Below are 20,671 nucleotides of genomic sequence, written 5' to 3' on the forward strand. Positions count from 1 at the left end.
TCATTTGTTCTTGCGCGGAAACGGCGAGTGAAACGGATGCACATCAACCCCAACGGTCGGCCCGTCACTCGAGCCCATCATCCAATTCCTTCATCGCCACGATGTGCCCGGTGCGATCTCGTGTGGGGGATTCCGCGGGGCTGCATGGGATATGCGGCTCCCCATCGCCAGAGTTGCGTCTACGTGGACCAAACGAATGGGCCTTCCGACGCCCTGTTGTTGGGCGGGGTCCATGGACGTGTTGAAAATCAACGTGGTCGCGATATACCAAAGCTCAAGTCCATTGTGTTGTTGTTCGCAAACTACGCTCTACATCGCCCGAGGCGTGGTAGTTGTTGTGGCGCTTTTCTCCGCTTGAATCTTCTTCTCCAAGTACGCTTGGGTCTGCTCCCGTGCTTTCCGCGCTTGCAACTGGTCGGTGGCCGCGGCCATCCGCGACACACTGCCGCCGACGCTGTCACTCGATAGCTTGCCTTTCGGAATGAGCTTGGTCGCGTTGCTGGCCAACTGGCCCAAGCTCATCGACGCCTTGTACTGCAATTCTTCGTCGGTCGACCGCGCGCGCGCGATACGGAGCAGTGCTTGGATCCCGCCTTCCTCTGCAATCTTGAGGTGGTTCTCGTAGTTGTCGGCGAGCTTGAGCAGCGCGAGACCAGCGTAGTGTCTCGGCTCAGCATTCACCGACATCATCGAAATGAGAGGTCGGAGCGCGCCGTGGTCGACCAGTTTGACTTGGTAGTCTCGGTTCGATGCCAAGTGAGCCAGCGAAAACGTCGCGTACTCTTGACACTCCATGTCCTCGATGGACGCGAGGGAGATGACGGTGACCATCCCGCCCTCCCGAACAAACTCGTCGTGAAACTCGTGGTGCTCCACGACCAGCGCAAACACGTAGCCGCAGTTTCGTCGGACTTCCAGGTCGGGGACGCGGCACTGATGCACGATCTTTGCGATCGCGCCAAGTTCGATCAGCTTGACGAGGACATCCATGTTTTCCGCGAGCGACCCGACGCAGTAGATCGCGATGCGGATGCATTCAAGGTCCGAGCTCGTGAGGAGCGCCATGAGCGGCAACAGCCCATCTTCTTGCATCACACTGGTCTTTGCCATCGCGTGTTTGCCCAGCACGAGCGCGTTGAGCGCAAGACATCCGCACTTTTGGATTTCCACGCTCGGGTACCGCAGCATCTCAATGAGTGGCCGAACAACGCCGTCTTCAATCATGCGGATCTTGTTCATGCTGTGGTCGCCGAGGGCTAGGCCGGCCAACGCGAGTGCGGCATACCGCTGGATTTCGTGGTCGGGGAACCGAACGAGATGCATGAGTGGCCGCACCGCGCCCTGCTCGACAATGAACGCCTTGTCGTCACCTGAACTCAGGTTGCACACGGCAAGCGTCGAGTATCGTTGCGACGTGACGTCGAGCGACCGGGCCAGACTAAAGAGTGTCTTGAGCGCGTGTTGCTGGATGAGGTCGGATCGAAGCGAGGCGGTCATGCTGAGGGACGCGAGCGCTCGGGATGCATCCCGCTGGACGCGGGCGTCGTCGTGCACGCCAACTTTGACGAGGACGCCGATCCCGCCTTCCCGTACAATGTCGAGTTGGTACTCCCAGCTGTCGGCCAAGTTGGCGAGCGCGAATGTGCAGTCTCGGACAACTTCCAAGTCGGGGTACAACATGCACTTGAGAATCTGGGCGAGGGCACCGTCGCGTACGAGTTTCATTTTGTTGTCTTCGTTGAGCGAGAACGAGCAGAATGCGGACGCAGCAGTGCGCTGGTAGTCGAGAATGGGGGATTGGGCCAGCGACAGGAACGGCGGGAGGAGATTCTCGTGGACAATGTGGACGCGGATCTGCGGGTTCGACGACAGGAACCGAAGCCCCATCGCAGCGTACCGCTGGCACACTTCCTCTCGCGAATTCGTTAGCGCCAGCAAGCACTTCAGCCCGCCCTGCTTGTAAATCGTGCCATGGTTGTCTTCATTGGCACTCAAATTCGCCAACGCCCGCGCAACATCCTGTTGAATCTCATCGTGGTCTATTGTGCCGAGCGCAACGAGCCCCACGGTCGCTCCGTCGTCCACCATCGTCGGTTGATTCGCCATGTTTTCGCTCAAGTTTGCGAGCACGCCCGCGCACTGGCAGAGTAAATCCAAGTGATGTGTCGCGTGGTTTGGGTTGATGCACTTGAGAAGGGGTCGCAGCACGCCTTCTTCAACCATCACACGCTTCAGCTCTGGCGCGATGGACAAGTGCCGGAGTGCTGCGAGCGCGGCACACTGCAAACTCGACTCGACGTCGCGCATAAACGTCACAAGGGCTGCCACCCCTCCCTCTTCATGGAACCGAAGTTTGAACTCGGCATTCGACGCGATATCGCGAAGCGCCACGACGGCATGCCGGCGAATGTTGGTTTCCTTGGCCAGCAACAAGAACAACAGCGACTTGATCCCGCCTTCGGCAATGATGCCCTTATGGCTGGACAAGTTGGGCGAGAGCTTCCGCAGCGCCAGAGCAGCGTTGTACTGGCACTCTACGTCCAGCGACAGAGCGAGATGAATGAGCCCGGGAAGACCGTCCGTCACGATATCGCCATGGTGGCCAAAGCTTGTGAGGAGGTTTGCGATCGCGCGAGAAGCTTCTCGGTGAATATCCACACTCTTGTGCCGCATGAGCGCAATCAAAAATCGTCCGCCGCGAGCTTCGGCGAACCGCGGATGCGTCTCGATTTTCTCTGCCAAGTTGGCGACGGCGCCGCACGCCTGGCGCGCCACTTCAACGTCCGGCGACTGCGCTAGCTGAATCAAAGGAGGAAGGGCGCCGCTCGCGACAATTTCTAACTTGTACTCGTCGCTAAGACTCAAATTGCAGAGAGTGGCGGCCACTTCCCGCTGTGTTTCGAGCTCTTCCGAGTGGCCGGCAATGGCAAGCGGCACTAACCCACCACCGCGGACGATCCGCCCTCGGTTCGCGGGCGAGACTTGGCACAATCGTCGTAACGCGGCAATGGCCAGCGTGTGGGCGTTTGAGTCTTCCGAGTGGGCGAGCGCAATGAGTGGAATGATTCCACCTTCGTCGCCGATCGTGTTGCAGTGTTCAGCGTTTCCGGCAAAGTTGGCGAGGGCAAAAGCAGCGTACTGGCGAATATCGTCGAGGGGCGACGTCGATAGACGGAGCACGATCTTGAGCACACCTCGGGAAATCATCGTCGGGTGATTCGTTTCGTTCGCGGCCAGGTTGGACAGCGCCATGACGGCGTACCGCTGGTCAATCACGTCGGCGGACTCGCTCATGGAGATGATGGCGGCGAGGCCGCCGTGAACGACGACTTGCACCTGGAGCTGGGGGTCGCATCCCAAATTGCAAATGGCAATGCACGCATACCGGCGAATGGCCATGTCGATGTCTTTCGCGCCCAGCACAAGCGCTTGCAAACCGCCCGATCGAGAAGCGGCCACCCGCGTTTCGGCATTTGCAGTCAAGTTGCACATGGCCATCATCGCGTACAGCTTTGTGTCCGTGTCCGGTGACGTTGCGAGCTTGATTAAGTGCACACAAACGCCTTGGTCGACGATGCGAAGTTGGTTGAGCGCGGCGCACGACACGTTGTAGATGGCCAGCGTCGCACTGCGCTGGCACTCGAGGATCGGCGACATGGCGAGCTGGCTGATGGGTGCCAGTGCGCCTTGGTCAACGACGACGAGCCGATTCTGGCGATGCGTCGAGATGTTGGATATCGCCATACAAGCATACCGTGCGCTCTCGCTCTCGTGGGGGTTGGTCGCTGCGACTTGAATCAGGGGAGCGAGGCCCCCCGCCTTGACGATGTGGATTTGGTTCGATGTGTTGGCGGCGAGGTTGCACAACGCCATGGCGGCATACCGCTGGCACTCTGAATTCGTCGACGCGAGCAACCGAATCAGCGGCGGCAACCCGTTTGCTTTTACGATGCGCAGTTCGTTCTGGACGTTGCTAGCCAAGTTGCAAATGGCCATCGCCGCGTTCCGTTGGCAGTCGACGTCGTGGTCCGACAAGAGTGCCACGAGCGGTCCCAATCCGCCAGCATCGACCAAATGCGCCTGGTTGTCTTTGTTTGCACTCAACCGGTACATGCAACGGGCCGCATACTGCCGACACGATGCAAACGGGCTCTGGACGAGCATCACCAGCGGAACGAATCCGCCCTGCAGCGCGATTTGAAGCTGGTTCTTTGCTGTCACGGCAATGTTCCCCATGGCCAGCGCGGCGTCGCGCCCGCAGTTTTCCTCACATGAGGACGCAAGCGTGAACAGCGCCTGGAGCTCTGCGGTCGTAAACACATTCACTTGATTCTCTGGGTTCGACGATACGTTTGCAAACGCCCGCGCCGTTTGCTGCATGATGCTTTCATCCTTTGCCGTTGACAGCGCGACGAGCGCGGCAAGCCCGCCTTGGGCCACCATCGCCACTTGATTTTTGGTGTTTTCACTCAAGTTGGCCAACGCGCCAGCGCACTGCAGCTGCAGATCCGCGTTGGGAACCATACTGGCGCTAAAGAGCGGGGGAAGCCCAGCTTCTGCAACGAACGCTGTCTTGACGGGCAAATACAGCGCCAAGTGACGAATGGATGCGGCCCCCATGCACTGTAACTCGACGTCTGTCGCGCGCAAGAGTGAGATGATCGCAAGAAGACCGCCATCCCCGAGGATCTTGGGCTTGTTGTCAATGCTGGAGCACAGCGCTTTGAACGCAGCGGCAGCCTGGCGCTGCACGGTCAAGTCATGAGCCCCCATCAGGTTGAACAACGTGACGAGCGACCCGGACGCCATCACGCTGCTGTGGGTCGCAGGGTTCATGCACAGCTTGTGGTACGCGAGCGCAACGTTGTAGTGGCACTCATGGTCGTCTGTCTTGGCCACACGGGTTAGCGCGCCCAGACCATCTTCGCTCAAGTACAGCACGTGCATCTCCATCGACGAAATCAAGTTGGCTGCCAACCGACTCGCCTCGCGATACACGGTCAAGTACCTGCACCGCATGAGCCGGATGCAACTCGGAACGGCGTGCATTTCCATCATGTTCAAGTGGCTCTCTGGGTCTTCCGCAATGTTTGCCAGCGCTCCGCATGCATTTCGGGCTGTTTCAATGTCCGTGGATGCTGCCAGTGTAAACAACTGCGCCAGGAGCGGCGAGGTTGCGACGGTCACTTTGTGGGCATCGCTCAATGTCCAATTGCACGCCCACGCGGCGATTTCACGCGCCAGCTCTGCGTTGGCATGAACGAAAGCGGCCGACGCAGCCTGGACGATGGCTGGCAGAAGCGCGGGCACCCGCGCGGCAGACATGCATTCGAATCGAATCGTGTCGAGGATGGCGAGACGGCGGAGCACCGATACGGCCTGGCATCGTGCATGGATATTGTCGGATACAATGAGAGCGATCGCACTGTCGATGCACTGGTCAGCGTGGGCGACGTCGGTGTGGTACAAGTCGTTCATGGCGAGTTTGCCGAGAGAAAAGGTCGCGTAGAACCGCGTTTCGAGTGTGTGTTTGGCGCTCATCGCCCGGACGAGGGGAACCAGGGCTCCCTGCGCCAAGCACGCTTCATGATGGACGGGGTTGGCAAAAATGCTGCCGAGCGCCAGGACCGCAAAGCGCTGGGGGTCCGGGAACGCCTCGTCCGAGACAAGGCGAACCAACAGCGCAATCACATTCGCCTTTTTGAAGATCGTGTGGTGTGTGGCGGGGTTCGCGAGAAAGTTGCCGAGCCCGATCGCGCCAAACATGCGCACGTCGACGTTTGCGCTGTCGAGCGAATGCACGAGCAAAGTATGGCAGTTGTCTTCGAGCAATCGCGCATGCGTGTTGTAGTTGCATCCAAGGTTGCACACGCACTTGAGCGCTTCCTTGACTAGGAGCGGATCCTGCATGTCTTCGAGATCCACGAGAAATTTGCAGCCACGGTCGCGGAGGATATGGTCGTGGGTGTCGCTGTGCTCGGCCAAGTTGGCGATTGTAGCGCACGCATACGTCGCGACGACATGAAAGGCCGCCTTGGTCTACAAACGAACCAACAGCTCGATCGTGTCGAGATCGAGATCCCACGTACTTGGTGCTCGACATCCATGTCGGGGGACATGCACAGCTGGATGAGCTCGACCATGAGCTGAGACGACGCAATTGCCGGTTTGTTTTTTTCGTGGAGAGACAAGTTGTACGCGGCGACAGCCACTTCTTTGCGCACAAAACCATCGACGCATGTGGCACCGAGAATCAGCGGCTCGAGGCCGCCATCCTGGACAATCTTCACGCGGCTGTCGGGGGTGCTGGATAGCCCGCGCAGCGCCGCAATGGCCGTTCGTTTGTCTTGGGAACTTTCCGAGCACGCAAGCGCAATGATGGGCGGAATCCCGTGGTTGTCGACAATCAACTGCCGCCGACTCGGCTCGGACGCGAGATTGCACAAAGCAAACGCAATGCACCGGTGGGTTTCCAAGTCGACACTGCGGGAAAGCTCAATGAGTGGCGCGATGGCGCCGGCCCCGACAATCGATTCGTGGTGCTCGGACTTGGCAGCAACGTTCCCGAGCGTAATGGCCCCAAAGAGACGGTACGTCGCGTCCGCCGAGCACAAAAACGACACGAGGCTGTGCACGTCGCAAGCAGATAGAAACAGTCCTGGGTCGGCACCGATGCACCCGCTTAGACTGAGATTGCACAAACACGCAAGCACTTCCTGCTGAACGTCCATGTCTTTGGAATGCGTGAGCCGAAGAAGTGGCGGGAGACCGCCCATCCGGACCACGTCTTCCCGAATTGTGGCGTCGACGCAGAGACCGCGCAAGGCCGAGACGGCGCGTAGGACGCACTTGCCATCTGCGGACGACACCAGGTCAATCAGCGCTTCGAGGCAGTTGCCGGACTCAACGATCAACCGATGGTTTTCTGGAAACGCGGCAAAGTTGGCAATACCAAAGGCCGCGGCATTGCGAATACTCGCGTCCTCTTCTTCGAGGAGGCCGGTGAACAGCGGAATGATGCCGGCGTCGATGAGCTGCGTGTGCGTGCTCTGGACAGATGCCAGGTTCGTCAGTGCAAACGTGGCGTACCTATTCAACCATCAGCACCAGCCTCTCGCGACAGCGTGTATGGATGGCCGCACCGTTGGCTGTCGACGTCGCCATTGCCGAACTTGGCCAAGATAGTCAGGGGGTGAATTGCACCGTCCTGGATCAGCTTGACCACATTGTCGACGTTTGTCGACAAGTTGGCGAGCCCCATGGCCCCATATCGCTGGCATAAAAAGTCAGGCGAGCTCAGGGTCGCCACCAACGGCGCCAGTCCCCCGCTGGACGCAATCTCGGCTGTGTATGCGTATTCGGCAGACATGTTGGCGATCGTACGAACCGCTTCACGCTGGATGTCGACGTTTTTCGACCGCAGGATGAACTTGACGTGCTGGAGGACGCCCTCCTGCACCATGCGGCCTTGGTTTTCAATCACTTCGGCCAAGTTGGCGAGAATCCCGGTCGCTTGATGCGCGACTTCGATGTCCCCCGAGTGCGCCAGCGTCACGAGTGGCGTCAGGAACCCGTTCAGGACGATCGCAATCTTGTTGTCTTCGCTGAGACTCAAGTTCCGAATGGCGGCCGTTGCTTCGCGCTGCACCTCGATGTTCTCGGACAGCGTCAATTGGAACAGCGGCTTTAGTCCGCCATGCAGCACGACTTGAGACCGCGACTTTGGCTCCAGCGCAAGGCGCCGCACGGCAAAACACGCTTGCAAGTGGGTCTCCTCGTCCGCGTCGTGCATGAGTGACACGATGGAGCGCAAGATGCCCATTTTGCAAATTGTGATCCAATTCGCGTCGTTGCCGGCAATGTTGTTGATGGCGAAGGCGAGGCACCGGCGGGTTTCGAGGTCCGCGGAATTTTCGACGCTCATGAGGGCGGCAATCGCGCCTTGGTCGAACAAATCCTTGTGGTTAGTCGGGGACACGGCCAAGTTGCCAACGGCTAGCGTCCCGAAGCGCTGGCATATCGCGTCGTCGGTCTGGATGAACGATATAATGTACTGCAGCGCGTTGCTGCGCAAGAGCGTCGTCTGCGACGATGGTTTCGCTGCAAACAAGGCCAAGCACCGAGCAACTTGCTGGCGAATTTCAACGTCGGGCGACCGTGCCAGAGCGTACAGTGGAGTCAACACGCCCTCTTCAATCATTTTGCGCTGCGTGTGGCCTTCAATCATCTCGGCAATGTTGGCCAGCGCACAGATCGCATGGCGTTCGCGCGTGGGGTCGTCGCTTTGTGCCAGCGCAATCAATGGCGGCAAGCATCCTCCCCGTGCCATCGTCACTTTGTTCTCCTCGCACATGGACAGGTTGCACATGGTGGCGGCAACTTCCCGCTGGACTTCGATACTTTCAGACGATGCCGCCAGGATCACGGGCTCGAGGGCGCCGAGACGCATGACTTGTTGTCGGATGTCCTGGTTCACGGACAGCCCCCGCAGCGCCGCGATCGCTTGGAATTGCACATTTGGGTCCCCGGGAAACGCAAACGAAATGATCGGCTTTAGCGCGTTCGCCTCAACAATCCGCTCGAGGTTGGCAGGGTTGCTGCAAAGGTTTCCGATTGCAAAGATGGAGAACTGCCGACACTTTACGTCGCGGTGCTTGGCGTAGTTGCACAAGAGGGTCAGACACCGCTCCATGAGCTCTTCGTGGGTGCCATGCGACACAGCCAAGTTAGCCAGCACGAGCAAGCAGTACCGAATCGTTTCGTTGTCAGCGAGGGATCGCGGATCCAGGGCTTCGTCAAGGCGAGCGATCACAGGCTCCAGAATCCCCATGGAGAGCATCTTTTGCTGATTGTCGACGTTTGTCGCCAAATTGGACAACGCCATGGACGACATGCGCTGGCATTCCACAACTTCACTTGCCAACAGCGTAATCAGCGGCGGCACAGCGCCTTGCTTGAGGATCACGTTGCCGTAGTCGCAGTTGGCCGCGAGATTCCCGAGTGCCCGCGCCGCTTCGCGCTGGATCACTTCGTTGCCTTTCCTGACAGCGTCCACGAGGGGGACAATAGCTCCGGCGTTTACAATACGACTTTGGTTTTCAATGTTTTCGCTTAAGTTGGCCAAGGCGCAGCAGGCTTGGCGGTGCGTAGCGCCGTCGGTCGAGCTCAACGACGAAATGAGCGGCGGGAGCCCACCGCTTTTGCAGATCTCAGCCTTGTTTGCATCTGCACACCATACGCATTGGTCAGTGGGGAATTGGCCTTAATGGAATCGAACCATGAACCTGCAAAGGAGAGCGTGCACAACGCAGGCAGCACATCTCGGTGAATGTCTGAATCTTCTGTTCGAGCTAAGAACAGGACGGGCTCCAACCCGCCTTCCTCTGTAATCTTTTTGCGCAAGTCTGCATTCAGTGCGACCTTGACAAGGGCGTAAGCAGCATATTGGCGCACTTCTTGGTCCGGGGCGCTGGACAAACTGATGAGAAGTGGCAGTGATCCTTCTCGGACCATGATCTTGTGATTCTCGACGCACGACGCCAAGTTGGCTATAGCCAAGATTGCAAATCGCTGGATTTCAACCTGGATGCCGCAGGAAGCGTCACGTTCAAATGGCAAAAACGTGGGTCGCCACCTTACCTCGACGTCCTCGGACCGTGCTAGCGACATCAGCGGGTCCATCGATCCACTCTCCATGATAATGACGCGTAGGTCGGGGTTTGTCGACAGGTTGCACAACCCCAGGGCGCCGACGCGCTGACATGCCATGTCTGGCGACAAGAGATACGAAATGAGGAGTTGATGGCCGCCCGATTGGACGATCTCCGTGTGGTTGGCATGCCGTGCGCACAGGTTCGCCAACGCGCGGCCGGATTCGCGCTGCACCTCTACAAACTGCGACCTCATACACATGATCAGTGGCGAGATGCCGTTTTCGAGCGCAATCATCGCTTGGTTCTCGTCGACTTCGGCCAAGTTTGCCAGCGTCCCAGTGCACTGCCTGGCGACTTGCATGTCCTCCGACTGGGCGTGCGCAATGAGCGGTGGAACAGCGCCGCTCTTGGCGATTTCGTATTTGGTTTCTTCGCTTACACTCAGGTTGCACAGCGCGCCGCACACTTCGCGGAGAATTTCCACGTCGTCGGACACGAGCAGGCGCACAAGCGGCTCAAGGCCTCCTTCTTGCACGATCTTGATCTTGTTTGCGGCGGTCACACTCAATCCTCGCAGCGCCGCCGCCGCTTGGTGGTGAGCGTCCGAGTCCGCCGAGCACGCCAGCGTAATGATGGGCTGCAACCCACCTTCTTCGACCATTCGTGTGTGGTTGGCTTCGTTTGAAGCAAGATTGGCCAGTGCGTAGGCCACGTAGTACTGACTCAACGCGTCCGACGAGCTCGAGAGCGAAAAGAGGGCTAGAAGACCGCCTTCCTCCACGATGGCCGGGTGGTTAGCCAGCATCGCAGCCAAGTTGGCGATGGCCAGGACCGCGTAACGACGGGCTTCTAGCTCTCGGTCGAACGCTTTCGCCAAGGCAATGATGGGTCGGATGAGGCCGAGACTCACGATTGCGATCTGGTTTGCCCCGACCACACTCAAGTTGGCAAGGGTGAGGGCTGCAAAGCGCTGGCACACATGGTGGCCCACGACGAGGGCTTTCGAAATTGGGTCGAGTACGCCCTGGACCATGAGAGTCTCTTGGACGTCTTTGTTGGCGCTGAGATTGGCCAGACAACGACATGCTTCTGCCTTGGTGTTGGGCTCGTCGCTGGACGCGAGCGCCAGTACTGACGCCAGGCCGTTCTCACGCAGCAGCTTGGCATGCAGCTCAGGCATTTCCATCAAGTTTGCGAGTGTGCAACAAGCGTGCTGCTCCACAGACGGGTCCCCCGATAAGCACATCGACACAATCGTGAGCAGCGCACGGTCCGAAATCTCCATCTTGTTGCCTTCCATGCACGACAACGTACAGAACGATGCGGCGACTTCCCTTTGAATATCGATTTCATCCGACCGAGCCATGAGAACCAGTGGGTCCAAAATGCCTTCCTTCACAACAATCAGGCGGTTGTCGGGGGTGATGCATATTCCGCGGAGGGCCGCCATGGACTGTCGTTGGGCGCTCAAGTCGCTGCAGCACGCCACTACGCAAGCAAACGCGTGTGAGACTGACACATCGAGCATCTGTCGTACGCGCTATGAGACGGGGTATCGCGCCCTGCTCGACGATGAGCGGTCGGTATTCATTGTTGACGCCAAGGTTGGCCAAGGCAAACGCGGCGTATGCTCCTAAACACGGTTCCTCGGGGTCCACGGAGCTTACGAGTGATGATATTGCATGAAGTTTGACAATTTCTTCGTGGTTTTCCGGCTCAGCAGCCAAGTTGCCTATCGTCATGGCCGAGTACTGCTTTCCTACGATGTCGCCCCCTTCTTTGTTCATGAGGGCTATAAGAGGTGGCAATACACCCTCCTCCACGATCTTGAGCCGTATCGAAGCTGTCGACGACGTGTTGCCCAGACACAAGCACGCAAATCGAAGTGCTTGGTCGTCGGACGAGTCTGTGATGAGGTGCATGAGTGACCGCACGACCCCCTTCTCGACCATTTTCACATGGAATTCCGGGTTCGTTGAGATTTCGGCCAGGTTGAACGATACTTCACGCTGTTCTGTTGGCTTTCGCTCCCGACGTCCACGCGCGATGAGCTGCTCCAAAACCTTTGCGGCCATTTCGGATGCGGCGGCTCTCCATGCAGTGCAACAGACTGGACGAGTGAAACGCGTGACCTTTCAGCCGGTAGTGTTCAAAACGGTAAAATTGGAAGCAAAATTTGAGGAATTACGTCGATTGATACTATTTACTGGCGTATTTGTGATACGACATCCTTATTAATAATATGGAATATTGATACTTATACGTTCATCAAATATCACAAATGACTCAACACGACAAGTAAATTTAGTATCAATATACTGATATCTTGGAAAATTTGTCACCCGTTGTTGGTACATTCAAATTCATTCTCGGACGACCGACGACGAAAGTCGCGCGACGACCAAGTGTGACCGCAACATGAACGGGACAAACGAAGGACACGACGTATCGGAGAGAGGAGGACGACATGGTAACAACCGAGGTCGTTCCCGTGGCGGGCGCGGTCGGCACGGTAAAGGGGGCACAGACGGCGGCAACACGACACCTGCTTCAAGTCCAGTTAGTACACGTCACCAGCAGCCAAAGAACCTTGCGGCGCAGCTAGCTTCGGCGGTGGCATCGCTCTCCCTCGACACAGTGAAAAATCTCCTGGAGACTGATCGCTCGCTGGTGAATCATATGTACCGAAGAGGAGAAACCCTGCTGACTTTAGTGTGTGGTCTGAAGTCTGTGTCGTCGCCCGAAATTCACACTTCGATCGTGGAGACTCTGTTTGCGCATGGAGCGCTCTTGTCGGTGAAAAACAAGCAAGGATGTGCTGCATTTACGTTGGCGTGCAGTCGGCACCACGTCCATCTGCTGCCGCTTTTACTGCACGAGGCTGTCAAGCAGGAGCAAGTGAATCCGCACGAGACGGTCCCAGCGCTGTTGCTTGCAACCCTCGGTGGGTTGGACGAACGCGCAACGGATTCCAATAGCGGGCGATGGGAAGCCATTCAACTCGATCCTGAGCGATGCCACCAAACGGTCACGTTTCTGCTAGAGCAGACCAAAGCACTCCAGAACGGAGACGCGTTCGTGCACCACGCCGTCCGAGCGGCGACTCCACGTGGCGTCACACCATTGCACTTAGCTGCCGGATTGTTTCTACCTAAAACGGTTGCATACTTGCTTGAAAACCACGGCGATCCCCACGTTCACGAGGACAACTCGTTGACGCCGGTGCAGTTTCTGGACAAGTGTTTTTGTCACATCGAATCCTTCTTGATCGACGATACAACTACAGCCCCCTCCGAGGTGCCGGATTCCACTCGTACTGCCAGCACACGAGGCAGCTCGCAACAACACGGGCGAGGCAAGCGCGCGAACTATCGACGCCGCGCCATGTCGACAATCGGGACAAGTAAGGTCAATGGCGCATGCCCGCCTTGTCCTCGCCACGGGCGAATGGTTTTCACATTCTTGCGTAGGCGTACAAGCGCGCGCATTGAAAACTGTCCAGGTCTTTGCCAAGCATTGTGGTTCGTCGCGTGGATTTCATGTCTTATCCCATCTGTGTTGATAACATGGCGTGGTTGACTTGCAGGTCTCGAGCCATTGTTTGCGAACAACGGGTGCTTTAGTCTTCGCTCGCGTCGCCTCAAAAACGTGATTGTGGCGCATGTGGGTCTTGCTTCTATCTTGGAAACCGTACGAGAGAGTGCAATATTCAAGAAACACTCATGGATTTGGCTCACGACAGACCTGCGCTGCCAAGGACTCGACGAACGACTCCAAGTTGGTGTTGCTCCATTATGTGGCAGGACTCTACCGGGCAATGCACAAGAACCACGACTTGCGTACGTATTGGGAGGCCGCGATGGATCGCTCAGGAACCGACGACGACCTGGACCATACGTCGTCAACCCACCCGTTTACGCCAAAAACCCTCGAGTATGCCACCATCATCGTATTCACTAGCGTGTTTCATGCACTGCTGAATCGCATAGGTGGCTCGTACACCGACTGACTGAGGGCAATCCAAACCCGCGATTTCGTTCTACGTGGGCATATATTGTCGCGCATGTCCTGAAGCTGTATGCGCCGGCCCCTCGACGCCAGATCAGCGATCTCAAAGTGTACACGACGATCACGGCGTCGATGGCGGTGTCAGGTCAGTTGGCCTCATTTCGCATTGTTGGCATGGCAGACACGAAGTAGCGCGATTTGTTCCTCATGAAAGGTTGGCTGTGCAAATAGTCAAGCGATTGGTATTCAACTTGTGCGACGCGGACTCATCCGACGACGAGTTTGAGATCAAGTCGCTGTTCGCCAAGGTGGAGATGCTAGTGTTGTGGCTCATCCCGTATGTGTCGTCGTTGGCCGGCGACATCGACCCTGTGCAAGACGTGCTCAAAGTGGTGACGGAACCGCTGCACGATTTGAAATACGTCGTCCAAATGGCGCTGCAAGTAATGCCCGACGACGTATACGCCCCCGACCGGTTTGCTGCTGCATTGTACGTCCTGCAATTGGTGGCACAACTCGAAACGTGTTTTGAATCCAAGCAAATTCGGCGCGTGCACCACGTAAGTCAACGCGAGTTTTGCTCTTGTTGAGGATCGTTCCATGTGCGTGTAGATGTTGAGAGGTCAGCTGGAAAAGCCCCATGCTCGCACATGGCGTAACGCGGACGAGTCGAACGTGCCCGTCAGTCTCTCTCGCTTCTCATCTGCATTTGGATTGCCCGAGTCGTTCGTCCAATGGATGATGCCACTTCGAGACCAAGTCAACCTCCTCATTCGGTACGATGGCATCGTCATGCACCGTTGCGCTCAATGCATGCTGTTGCATCAGGTCCGAGGTTCGATTGCTGGCCGAGTATTTTCAAGATTGGTCGTCAAATTCGTGGTTTATCACAACGGCCAACAAACTCGAGTACATTGAAGCGATGGCAGACGAACGCCATGGACGCTTCCAGCTGACCATCAATCGACAAGCGTCGACATTGTGCTTTCTCGACTTTGTCATTCAACAGGTAACTCGAACGTGCATGGGATTCTAGCATTTATGCTGGTTTTGAAGTTCACGCGTGAGCGCAGGTGCTGTGCACGTCCATGCGAAACTTGAATGGCGAAATGGAAATCAATTTCTTGAACGAGCCAGGCCTTGGCGTTGGGCCCTTGCGGTATGTGGACACATCAGCTCCATCGCTCCGTCCATGACCTAGTTTAGTGAGTTCTTTGAACTGGTCGCCCACCATTTCTTCAACCCGCAAGTATCGATTCCGTCGGACGAGCGAGACCACCATGGTTTGGCGTCGACGAGCTCCAAGTCCATTTTCAGTCAGTGGTTGCACATGGCGCGCCAAAACATCTCTGCGACGAAGATTCCATCAACGCCGTCGCCAGCCAAGCAAGTCGCGTCGTCCCCTTTGAAGAAAAACCATTCGTCCGCGCTGTGGCTCCCCATTTTTTCGTTTGCCGACTCCAACCGCACGTCGTTGTGTTTTCAATCCCATCCGTTGCCCGTCGCGTGCGCCCCAATCCTGGAACAAGACGGAGTGTACCACATCCCGTTTGACCGAATTGTGGAAAACGCCGACCTGGCCAAGGTGTATCGTTGTGCGGGTCGGCTCATGGGACTAGCGCTGCGACATCAAGCGCCATTGGGGGTTCGCCTCCCCAACGCGTTGTGGAAATTTGTTCGAGGGGCGGACAAATTGACATGGCAAGATTACACGGCCCATAACCCACAATTTCAAGCGGGGTTGGCGGCAATTTTAAATCACGACTTTGGACATTCCACCGACGACAATGACAGCGAGTGGGAACTGTACTTTGAAGCGTGCGGGGCCGTCGTCGTCGTCGTTGGAGAGAGCGATGTCGAGACTGAAGTCCACTACCCAACGACAGAAATCGAATTGGTACCTGGGGGAAAAACCATTCGAGTTACCAACGACAACAAGGCGGAGTACGTTCAATTGCGAGCCGAGCGATTCTTTTGCAACCAAATGGCCAACTTGCAGGCATTTCAAAAGGTATTTATCTCTCGACGACGGAAACGACGACGATTTGACAAGTGTTGGACCAGGGGGTCCTAGATGTGGTTTACAAGCGCGATTTGCTGTGGTTGAGTGCTGAGGAACTCCAGTCTGTTGCCCTTGGAGAACTCGTCGTTGACGTTGCTGCGTTGCAAAAGCACATCCACTACGCTCGTCCTGCTCACAGCCAACACCCCACCATCGTGCACTTTTGGGCAGTCGTGCACGCCATGGACCAATCGACCCTGCGTCAACTGCTCACTTTCTGGTCGGGCTCGTCCCAGCCTCCATTGTTTGGGTTCGACTTTACGGGGGTATGCGCTTTTCATCCCCATAGAAGACACATGCTCTGGCTGAGCCGTTTGATAGGGAAATTCTTGGTCCATTAAGTTGACCTCGCGCGACAACGTTGTACACTGGCCTTGCCCTCAAGCGATCACGTGGTGCGGCCTGCTACTCGTTATCCCTCTGCCTGACCCCAATGTGTTTACGGGTGCTGTGTATAGTGAACATCAGCTGCTTCTGCCGGAGTACCCGAGCGAAGAAGTCTTGCGAGAGAAATTCATGGTGGCGTTGAAGTATGGCTCGCTTGGCTTCGACCGAGTGTAGAACTCGCAAAATAGCATGGTATGCTGTCGTTAAACAACTTACTCGACAGTGTCTGTCCGAGGAGGGAGCGGCACAATTCCTGGTTGCTCAAATGTCGGCGCCACCGGGGCTGTGGAGGGTTCAGTTGCGTCGACTGGAGCATATCGTCGTTGCGGCAACGATTGGTATTCTTCGCCACGCACCATCGAGTGAAAAAAGAGATAGATCAACTTGAGTGGGTACATGACGAATGCTACAATAGCCATCGCCCAGGACACAACGGTGGCCAACATCGCATCCGTCGAAGAGGTGGAGCATGTCGATGCGCCATTCGAAGTGTAGTCAGAAGGCATTACACTCTTCTTCGTGCCAACCAACTGCACTACGCTGCCTGGCCACACGTCTCCTTTCTTCAAAATCTTACCGTGATGAATCAACCGCGCGTGGTCGCTACAATCGACGCTCACATGACGAGGGAATTGCATCAACGTACAGGTGGAACAACGTCGCGAGGGTGTGGGTCGGGTCATCCACGCTCCAAATGCTTACGTACAAGATGTACGTGACATTGCAAAACTTGACGCTGCATGGCTTTTCGCGTTGCGCTTCGTTGCCACACGCGTCCATCTGCCGCACAATCTTTACCTGTATGTGGCACTCGCTGCATCGGTTCTTGTTGTGGCCGAGGTAGCGGCAAGCACAGGACACGCAAAAAACATGCCCGCAGTCCGTGATGCACTGGTCAGGCTTTCCTTCCAGCGCCTCATCGCATAGCGCGCAGCGCGACATGAATTCGGTCGTCGTCGTATGGGTCATCGCGCCAACAACTGACACTATCTAAATCCGTGCCCCGGGGCACAATCTGGTTGTACACCTGTAACTGCCATGGCGAAGTTCTCGTGAGCCAAAAATAGCGCAGCGGTGGCGGAATGCGAGAACGCCATTGACCAGCTTGGGCAACATGGCCCGCGGCGCTGCAGTCAAGGTCAATCCACGCACAACAGCGTTGCGACGTGCGAGCAGCTGCGGAAGCCTGCCACTCATGGACGAGGCAATTCTCAAGGAGCTCATACAAAGCACAAGGTTACGCGGTGGGCCCAAGAAAGAAGCACCACTGCCACTCACCCGTGACGAAGAGCCCGAAGCGAATGATAAGTGCCCCAAGGAATCAACAAAACCTACCACGTACCAAGCCGAGCTAGACAACAACAACGATGACGACGACAAGAGTGACCAAGAGGCCGATTCCCAAGTCGTCCGGATTACAGAAGACAACAATGAAGTTATCACCGCACATGGGGTGCACGCAGTGGCAACTCAAAACGCCTTTCGTGAAGCCAGTTTCGAGTCCGATCTCCCAGAACTGGGAGCAGAACCTGTGCGCCAAGGTGGCGGGACGACGCTGTTAGATCGGACCTTCAACAAGCACACATTGAAGAAGCTGTTTTCACTCCCGTCGATCATGAGTACCGTCCTGGAAAAGAAGAAAAAGCCTCCAGTGTCATCAGCGCATGGCGAGCCATCCCCCACGAGCCGCAGTGGGCGTGTAGTGCCGCTCCTGGAAGGGCGGCCATCCAGTCCATTGGCTCTACTCGAAGACGCCATCCCTCAGTCCCCCACACTGCGCAATGTCCGACCAACATGGTCCAGTACACACCCAGCATTCACCCGGTGCAAGTTTATCGTGTGGCGTGGGGGAGTCCCTGGGTTTCACGTGAGCTACAACAACAGCGGCACAGGCCTCGTGGTCAATTCGATAACGGGACCATTTGCATGGACGGAAGGCATTCGAGTGGGTGACTACCTCGAGAGCATCGGCGGCATGTCCGTCGCCGACATGGACCCCCACGCCGCCATGGGCATGCTTCGAATGTCAGATATCCCCACCGTACGCATCCTTCGCCAGTGGCCACATCACTCTAAGCGTTCATTCTTGTCTAGGTCTTGCGCTTTCGTGCATCCTGCGTTGTTCCGAGCGAGCGGTTTTTTGTCCCGCTACATGAAAATGAAAAGCTTGGGGTGACGTTTGCCTCCGATGGCAACGAAGCCATTCCCGTGGTGAACCGCATCACGGACCGCAATGACACGCTGGCGCAATCGTATGGCCTCGGATGTGGTCATGTTCTCGTGGCCATCAATGCACAGGACACCGTTGCCAAAGGCCTCACGGTCGCGATGCAAATGCTTGCGACTGTGAAGAAGCCAGCAACCCTTGAATTTCGAAAATTGTGTACGACGCTCCTGACGGAACCGTTGCCCGTCTCGATTGTGCCACCGACGCCAACGTCCGCCGTGACGCAACAACGGTACAGCACGTTCTTGTCGTCCCGCGGCACCGAAAGCAGTTTGATCTTGGACCGGCTGTCCGTGGCCGCCACAACGCTGGATGAAACGAGAGGCGAGATTTTCATCGTGTGGCGGTCCGGTCCATTGGGCGTCACGTTCATCCAGTGCCCGACGACTGGGCTTCCCAAGGTCAACCGACTCACGGGAAAAGGCCGATCGGCCATGATTGATCGTGTCCAGCACGGGTACACTTTGCTCTCGATCAACGGATCTGCGGTGGCCCCACAAACATTTGACGCGACGTGCGCCCTCTTGGCCGTGACAGACAAGCCTTGTTTGCTCCTCTTTCGACCGCCTCCCAAGCAACCGCCTCAAATGCATGCTCCTTGGTTGCAGGATCGAATGAGCTCCTCTAGCGTCACAAACGCCACGAGCCCAAAGACTCGCATTGGTCGGTGCTATTCACGGCATGTCCTCACGTCCCAGCATCAAGAGTACGAGCTTCTCTGGGAGCAAGCGCCCCTTGGCCTCGTGTTTGGCACTGATGCGCCCGCACCGTACGTGAAACGTGTCAAGAAAGATTGCACTCTGCATATCAAGCAGCGGGGCAGCATTGTGCTGGACACGTTGGTGGCTGTCAACAACATGGCGACCCATGGGATGTCGGCAGTGGACTTGGCCACGATGCTGCGGTCGACTTCGTTTCCAGTTGTGCTTCGATTTCGACGGTGCTCGGCGAATGCCGCCGTGTCTGCGTCAGCCAATCCATCGCATACAAGTCAGCCTGACAATCTTGACTGCAACAACAACACCGAACAACCGACTCACAGATCGGGCATGGACACGATCTCAGACGCGTCCAGCAGCGACGCCCTCGACGACGACGACGACTTTCTCGGGAGCATTTCTGAAGACTTGGACGCGATGTCGATGCAAAAGTTTGCACGATCGTTCAATGTAGTGTGGCATGGAGGCGACCTCGGGCTCACGTTCGAGTACAGCGGTGGCAGCGCCGTCGTAAAGCGGTTGCGACCGCAAGGATGCGCCCGTCGATCGAATATGGTCCTTGTGGGTGATGCCCTCGCCAGCATCAACGGTCGTCGCATTCCCAAAGGCCAAGCTTTCAAAGACACAATGGAACAGCTCTTGAAGCTGCCGAAACCCGTGATCGTTGGCTTTGAACGCGACGAAGTTGTCACGCCGAATCATGCCAAACTGCAAAGTTCGGGGCTCATCCATCGCCCACTCAACTACGACGACGATGGAGCGGACCACGTTGAGGACCAGGGAGCTGTCGACGATTCGACAGAGGTTTTGGATACATCCACGCAGTTGTAAACGAGCATCGGTAACAAGTCACGAGTGAGTGCATAAACTGTGGGCATGATTGTTGCAACGTCGCCTTCATTGTCAGCATCACCATAGACCTCGGTGCTGGTGCTGGCGGCTCCAGCGAGGTCACGACAGCGCCGTGACCTCCGCTGCTCCTGGATACAGTATCTCATCATCCAACTCCCCCTTGCCCTGCCCCCAATGTTCTTCCACATCAATGCGCAACTCTCGAGGTACGAAGACACCGATGTTGAAGTTTGCCGCACTCACGGAAGACAAGGCATCCGGATCCGGAAACGAAGACTCGGTGACAAAATCTCATGGTCAAGATTGTGACTTGCATCATTGCATTGTTGATGTCTACCAGCGACGTGCAGCGTCGCTGAAGGACGAGCTTACAGCTCGTCGTGCATGCGCTAGTAGGAAGAACAACTGAGCATAGGAAAAGATTTTATTAACAACAGAGAGGTTTTGCAACTTGTCCAGTCACGATCCAGTTGTCGATTTGTAAACACAAAATCCAGTTGGTGACAAAACAGGAGTTCGCCTGTGAAACTTTGTTCTGGAACCTGTGAGACTCAATCTCTATGCAGCAGAAATGGCGAAATGTGCGGAACTACTTCCATTCCCACACCATTCAAACGATAGGCTCCTGCAGCTTTGATGTCCACCCCGGTCAAGCGGCGCAACTACACGGAGGAACAAGACCTCATGCTGCTACGGCAAGTTGCGTTGGACATGCCGTTCCTCGAACGGCGGGGCTTGATCATGGACAAGTGGGGGTCACTGG

At 56.7% G+C, this 20,671-nt stretch overlaps 4 protein-coding genes across 4 annotated transcripts; 2 read left to right on the forward strand and 2 right to left on the reverse strand.

The window, feature by feature from the left end:
- Positions 1 to 202: 202 nt before the first annotated feature.
- On the reverse strand, positions 203 to 11,772 carry H310_00701 (hypothetical protein). Its single transcript, XM_008863572.1, has 6 exons — positions 11,191 to 11,772; positions 9,640 to 11,141; positions 9,285 to 9,582; positions 7,143 to 9,225; positions 6,090 to 7,089; positions 203 to 6,039 (listed from the first exon to the last, which is right to left on the reverse strand). The coding sequence occupies exons 1-6, from the start codon at positions 11,726 to 11,728 to the stop codon at positions 310 to 312; spliced, it is 11,151 nt and encodes a 3,716-aa protein (XP_008861794.1). The 5' UTR covers positions 11,729 to 11,772; the 3' UTR covers positions 203 to 309.
- Positions 11,773 to 12,021: 249 nt separating this feature from the next.
- H310_00702 (hypothetical protein) lies at positions 12,022 to 16,353 on the forward strand. Its single transcript, XM_008863573.1, has 13 exons — positions 12,022 to 13,056; positions 13,124 to 13,174; positions 13,240 to 13,343; positions 13,396 to 13,586; positions 13,643 to 13,806; positions 13,893 to 14,221; positions 14,274 to 14,437; positions 14,490 to 14,670; positions 14,735 to 14,820; positions 14,868 to 15,672; positions 15,726 to 15,989; positions 16,045 to 16,118; positions 16,182 to 16,353. The coding sequence occupies exons 1-13, from the start codon at positions 12,072 to 12,074 to the stop codon at positions 16,282 to 16,284; spliced, it is 3,501 nt and encodes a 1,166-aa protein (XP_008861795.1). The 5' UTR covers positions 12,022 to 12,071; the 3' UTR covers positions 16,285 to 16,353.
- H310_00703 (hypothetical protein) lies at positions 16,296 to 17,084 on the reverse strand. Its single transcript, XM_008863574.1, has 2 exons — positions 16,757 to 17,084; positions 16,296 to 16,713 (listed from the first exon to the last, which is right to left on the reverse strand). The coding sequence occupies exons 1-2, from the start codon at positions 17,077 to 17,079 to the stop codon at positions 16,323 to 16,325; spliced, it is 714 nt and encodes a 237-aa protein (XP_008861796.1). The 5' UTR covers positions 17,080 to 17,084; the 3' UTR covers positions 16,296 to 16,322.
- An 87-nt stretch (positions 17,085 to 17,171) lies between these two features.
- H310_00704 (hypothetical protein) lies at positions 17,172 to 19,929 on the forward strand. Its single transcript, XM_008863575.1, has 2 exons — positions 17,172 to 18,151; positions 18,205 to 19,929. Exons 1-2 carry the CDS (start codon positions 17,225 to 17,227, stop codon positions 19,885 to 19,887), a joined length of 2,610 nt encoding a protein of 869 aa, XP_008861797.1. The 5' UTR covers positions 17,172 to 17,224; the 3' UTR covers positions 19,888 to 19,929.
- The last annotated feature ends 742 nt before the right edge of the window (positions 19,930 to 20,671 follow it).

Source organism: Aphanomyces invadans, assembly GCF_000520115.1.
Source record: "Aphanomyces invadans strain NJM9701 unplaced genomic scaffold supercont1.1, whole genome shotgun sequence".
Lineage (NCBI taxonomy): Eukaryota > Oomycota > Saprolegniomycetes > Saprolegniales > Verrucalvaceae > Aphanomyces > Aphanomyces invadans.